This window comes from Petromyzon marinus, chromosome 55, assembly GCF_048934315.1.
Source record: "Petromyzon marinus isolate PM22_M1 ecotype Great Lakes invasive population chromosome 55, UKy_Petmar_22M1.pri1.0, whole genome shotgun sequence".
Lineage (NCBI taxonomy): Eukaryota > Metazoa > Chordata > Hyperoartia > Petromyzontiformes > Petromyzontidae > Petromyzon > Petromyzon marinus.
Genome location: NC_133721.1, coordinates 6,828,211 through 6,834,210, shown reverse-complemented (window position 1 = coordinate 6,834,210; position 6,000 = coordinate 6,828,211). Strand labels below are relative to the sequence as shown.

At 54.1% G+C, this 6,000-nt stretch overlaps 1 protein-coding gene across 1 annotated transcript in view; it reads left to right on the top strand.

The window, feature by feature from the left end:
* The first annotated feature begins 223 nt into the window (after positions 1 to 223).
* LOC116954451 (schwannomin-interacting protein 1-like) overlaps positions 224 to 6,000 on the top strand; it is a 310,676-nt gene continuing 304,899 nt past the window's right edge. The window contains exon 1 of the mRNA XM_032974973.2: positions 224 to 890. Coding sequence (XP_032830864.2) covers positions 852 to 890 — 39 coding nt within the window. The 5' untranslated portion in view covers positions 224 to 851. The remainder of the gene's footprint in view (positions 891 to 6,000) is intronic.

Genomic DNA, 6,000 nt, shown 5'->3' with positions numbered 1-6,000 from the left:
GTATCTTACCGATGGAAATTTAAGGAGCCCTGTACCATTGTTGTCACATACCGCGCCTGGAGATCGAATCTCTTGCATTGAAATTCCAGCGCGTTCAAACCATTAACACCACCAGGGCATCATCCTTCACACGCGCGCGCGCAGACATCGATCGCGCCTCCTCTCTCTCTCTCTCCACCCGCGCAACGGCACGCCCCCGCGTGTCCCGGGCCCCGTTCATATTTATAGCGCTCTGTGTGTCTGTGTGCACGCGTGCCGCGTCCTCGTCAAGGCAAAGACAAAGATCCCCCCGTGCAGCCTCAGCAGACTGCTTGGGGCGAGTGCTATTTGCGAGAACCTACGAAGGCCGGAACGGCACACGAGGGGGTGTGGGTGCGTGACCAGCACCACGCCCGGCCGCCTTTGTCTCCCCGGTGGGGATGTTTACGCACCGCGCAAGGTGCTAATTTGAGGCTGAGTCGACCTAGGCGAGGCCCGAGAACCAGGCTCAGATAATCGTCACCGGTGTTGGCGGAATCGACCCCGGAGGTCGCCGGATTCGTAGCGCGGCAGCGCGCTAACCGCTGAGCCACCGCTCCCTCCCCCCCACCCCCCACGTCACTACACACACGCGCGCACGCGCACACGCACGCACCTACACACACACGCACGCGCACGCGCGCACTGCATTCAGCGCACCGAGCGGACCGGCGTGGAGCAACGCGCGCAGCACGCGGGCGCAGAGCGGAGCGGATCGAGCGAGAGGAGAGAGCAGCGCCCGGTTCAGCAACGGCAGCGACGAGCGACATCGGGGGACGACGACGACGACCACGACGACTTCCAGCGACCGATTTGCCACGACGGATCGAGCAATGGGATTCTCTGTGAACATCGCCAATTACGAAAAGCAGGTTTGTCGTGCGGGCGTGCGCGTGCGCGTGCGCGCGCAATGTGTGTGTGTGCACGTGCGTGGACGCGTACGATTTGTCTGAATCGCTCATGGGTCTACTCCTAGGTCGACTCAGCCTCAAATGAGTACCCTGGTGTGGTGTGTGAAATATCGGCGCTGGGGAGACAAAGGCGGCCGGGCGTGGCCACGCACTGCCTCGCGTGCCGTGCCGGCCTTCGTAGGTACCTCGCTAACAGCACTTTCCGCAACAGTGTGTTCAGGCTATACGGGGGGGGGGGTGGATCTTTGTATGTATATTGGACTTCTTTCGCACCGTACGTAGTGTAAGCGGTGAGCGCGCTGCACTATGAATCCAGCGGACCCGAGTTCGATTAGCGCTCACGGCCAACATCAGCGGCAATCATCTGCACCGTTGCTGGGCCTCCCCTAGGTCGACTCAGCCTTGTAAAACTACTCGGTGCAGTGTGTTGGTTACCTTAATAGGTGCTCGCTAACCGCACTTTCCCCAGGTCGGTGAAAGCTGCACGGGAGATCGTTGTAAACAGCGGGTGAGCTGCATTCAGCCGTGCAACACTGTTGGCCGTGCTGGCAGCGGCGACGGTAGCATTCCTCTGCATTCACACAATCGACGTGCCTCTGTGTGCTCGCGTGTAATTACTCTACCGCGGAGAAATCGTGTTGTTCTATCAGTGGAACTCCACCGAGTCTATGTAATGCACATTACCGCGAGTGAGCGAGCGAGTGGGAAGATTTATGTTCCAGTGATGTAGTTCGAGAGGACCCGACGATCTGAGTGACTGATGTATGATGTAATGGTATTCTTAGAAGGGCTAAAGAGCCGAGTGACTGCTGTGATTTTTAATTATCTTCTAGAGTGGCTATGGATCTGAGTGACTGTTGTGCATTCCAGTGATGTTCTACAAGGGCTGGAAATCTGAAATTCGAAACAAGCGTATTCAAATATACGACAACATGTTCTGTAACTCAACCACTAATTAAATAATTGTTAGCCATGATCGGTCCACTGCTGGATGAAGGCTTCCGAAATCCGCAGCCACCTCTCGATCCTACGATGTAGCAATCCATCCCGGCACCTACACGAAACTTGATCGCTCCATCTCCTCGGTGGACGTATCCATCTTCTACTCTCAGGCTTCCACTCCGTTGTTATTCCCCAGAATAATAAGAATGGCATTATATCTTGCCTTATAACTTTCGTGACCACAGGAATTCATATTTTTGGGGTCTTTCGTTAAAGTCACGTGGATAGGTTCATAGGTTTGTTACCTTTTTTAACCTATCTACGTGACTTTACCGAAAGACCCAACGGATAGGAATGGCATTATGCATGGGTGTTGAACTTATTTTTGTGCTGTGCGTAGCCAACCACGCTAATCGGAGGCGTGGGGGGGGAGGGAGGACAATAATCTGAACGCAAAAAGCAGTTCTAAAGAAATGAGTTTCGTCAATCTAGATGATGATGATTTAAAAGAGCGCAGCTCCCAGTGGCTTCCTAACATCGGAAGGGAAGAGCGTTCCAGACGGCCCCAGAAGCGCATCCGAAAGCGCCAGCGTGCGATGCGGTGACCGCCGCCTTTGTCGGACGGTCAGCCAAACGCCGCCGCTGCCGCCGTCACTGCCGCCGCTGCTGCTGCTGCGAGGATGACCGGAATCCGCGTGATGGTTTAATGCTCCTTGGCGAGGCATTTGCGGTTCCAATCGATTGACCCTCCCCGCGTAGAGCGTTGCCACTTTGCTGGCCCAAACCAATGCTCGTGCGATATAAGAGCGGCCGGTGCAATGCCCAGAGTGGAATGGAGCTGTCCACGGTGCGAGATGTAGACTCGCATGCAGAATCATAGACGCACACACAGAGACCCGTCGACTCCCAGAGAGCCTCATAGATTCGCGCAGAGACCCATAATTGAATGAAGTGAGCAGTGGCCGTTAGTATGCGGTGCATGGGTTTGATATATAAAACGCGCACGGAGAAGCATAGACGCGCACACAGACTCATAAGATTCACACGGAGCCTCATAGATTCGCACAGAGACCCATAGACTCACACAGAGCCTCGCAGCTTCGCACAGAGACCCACAGTACACTGTTGCCGTTGCTATGCGGTCAGCGGTGTGAGATTGGTCACACTCTGGGCTCTTCTGAGTTGTCCACTGGTTTAGGAGATGGTCGCCTCTGACCGCCGTGCGATGGCCCGCCCCTACTGGACATCTGTATGAAAAAAAACAAAACCCTTCATAGCTCATCGGATTCCTCGGGTAGAAATATTCTTGCTTCTGATTCTGGTTCGTAATGCAGAGTGTGCGTCTGTGATGTGCGGAGATTGAAACCGAGAGGTTGCATTGTGCCGCGTTCGCCGCTCGTTCCAGCGGCACGCGGTTCGAGCCCCTGAGTCAATGAGGCCGCCCCGGTCAATGACGCCGCTTCGTGCTGTGTGACCGTGAATGCCACGCGCCGTGTGCGTCACGGCGCCCGTTAAACGTCACGTGGCGTTGATTAGTACCTCGATGAGCCCAATGCGTGCCGGCGTCACGGCCCTAAAGGTTTCTCCAAATCTTGATTTGAAGCTTTCGTGACTGCAGGAATCCATACTCTTTGGTTCTTTCGGTTAAAGTCACGTAGGAAGAAAAATTTATAATAGATCACGACGTTTCGGTTGTTCCACCTGATGACGATTGCTTGTGTTGCGATCTACCTACGTTTCTCCAAATGTGGAGCTTTTTACAGTGTCCACAGTAGAGGTTTTCTGGGTGAGACCGCGTAAAAAAATATAAATGTTGTGTCGTTAAACCCGCCACCGCCCGACACAGCCAATTAGTAAGGGTTGTCACGCAAACAGAACGTGCCACTTCGTTACGAGTACAGCACACCGGCGTGTTGGAGAGTAAAAATCCACAACGTTTACAATTCGAGTCCGACGTTCCATTTTACAGTCCTCGCAAATGACCTCCGCCGAGTACACCCAAGCACGTGGCGACGTCGCGCCCCCCACCTTGTGACGCGACCGCAAGGCGGCCGCTCATTGGTGCAGCACGGCGTCTTGCTTCACGGCGGCGGCGATGCTTGCGGTGGTAACCACGCGCGCTATGAGTGAATGGCGCTAATTGCCAAACGTGAGGGCTATAGGAGCGGTGCCTCGCCAATGGACGACCCCCCTCCCACCCCCGGTCTCTTGGTGAACGCGGACGTTGGTTGCACACGAGGCTGTGCCGTCAGCAAATGCGGCGGTGGCGGCTGATGATGATTGATGGCGCAACGTACACACACACACACACACGCACGCGCGCGCACGCATTTCACGACTCACGTGTCTGTGTGTGTGTCTCTGTGTGTGTGCGGAGCGGTAGTGTAGTGTTTAGCGCGCTGCGCTACGCACCTGGCGGCCCGAGTTCGAGTCCCGATCACGGCCAACACCATCGACAATTATCTGAACCGGTCGTGGGCCTCCCTTAGGTCGACTCAGCCTCAAATGGGTACCTGGTGCGGTGTGTGAACATCGCCGCTGGGGAGACAAAGGTGGCCGGGCGTGGTGTTGGTCACCTACCCCCTCGTGTGTCATGCCGGCCTTCATAGGTGCTCGCTAACAGCACTTGCCTCAACAGTCTGTTCAGGCTATACGGGGGATCTTTGTCTTTTTCTTTGTGTGTGTGTGGTGTGCAGACGGGAAGCCGTGGTGTAGTGGTTAGCGCATTGTGCCCTGAATCTGTTGAAACCCACGTTCGATTCCCGCTCACGACCAATGACAGTGGCGGATATTTGAACCCGTTCCTGGGTCTCCCATAGGTGGACTCAGCCGTAAATGGGTACCTGGTGCGGTGTGTAAGCAGCAGTGGGAAGGCAACGGCGGCCAGGCATAGGGCTGGCCACCAATCCCCTCGTGTGCCGTGCCGGCCTGAATGGGTGCTCGCAAACATCACTTGCCCCAACAGTCTGTTAAGGTGGTACGGTAAATATTTGTATTTTACGTGGCATCTCCTTCCCAGCGTCAATACATCCCGCTCACTGCACGTAATGTATCATCGGACACGAGCGATCCACTGCTGGATGAAGCATACCCCCGCAATCCGCTTGGGGGTCGTCCATAAATGACGTCACGCACCTAGGGGGAGGGGGGAGTCAGACATTTGTGACGATGTGTGACGAGGCGGGGGGGGTGGTTGAGAAATGTGACGTCACATCAAAATGCGCAACTTTAAATAAATATAGACAACACGTTCTACTTAATTCAATAGATAATATATATTTTTTTATAAATGTTTTCTCCTACAACATCAGAGTGCAGCGCCACATTAAATACGTACTACAATGACAATAGTTTAAAGCGATTTGAAGCATGTTTTTTTTTGGGGGGGCGGGGGGGCAGAGCTTTGTGACGTCATATTTGAGGGAGGGTCTGACTTTTTGTGACGCCGTGTGACGAGGGGGGGGGGGAGGGTAAAAAAATCGTCCAAAATCGCGTGGCGTTATTTATGGACGGACCCTTAGCACCTGCACGCGAGCTGATTTCATCGCCCTATCTCCTCGGTTGAGGCACTCTCGGACGCGTTCCATTCCTTGGCTGCCACTCCATCATCAGTCTTGACCATCGCGCCCCCATCGTCGCTTATTCTAGCCACGTGACCTGCCCAAGCCCACTGACTTTTCCTGAGAGTTCAAACGAGGTCAGCAAACCCGCGTACCTTCCCCGTGTTCCACCTGCTACCTCTCAATATAAACTAAACTATAAACAATTGTGTTATTATTATTATTTTTCAAGGTAAGGTCCACTGAGCGATGTAGCTCTTTTTTCAGAAGCCACTTGGCCATTAATGGTGGCTCAACGAAGTGGGACTGATCATCATCGTGTGGAAATTTATAACAGCAGCAAAATACTCTAAACGCGTGATGTTGAAATCCACACGACCACCGGAATAGAGAGACACTGCAAACTCCAAATGTACAGCAGGCGTCACGGTCGGGATCGAAGTCACGACCTCATGCATACCAGGCGAGGGAGTCAACATCTCCTAGCCACCGTGATGATGATGAGAGAGACGCTGCAATCTCCAAATATGCAGCAGATGTCAGGGTCGGGATCGAACCCACAATCTCCT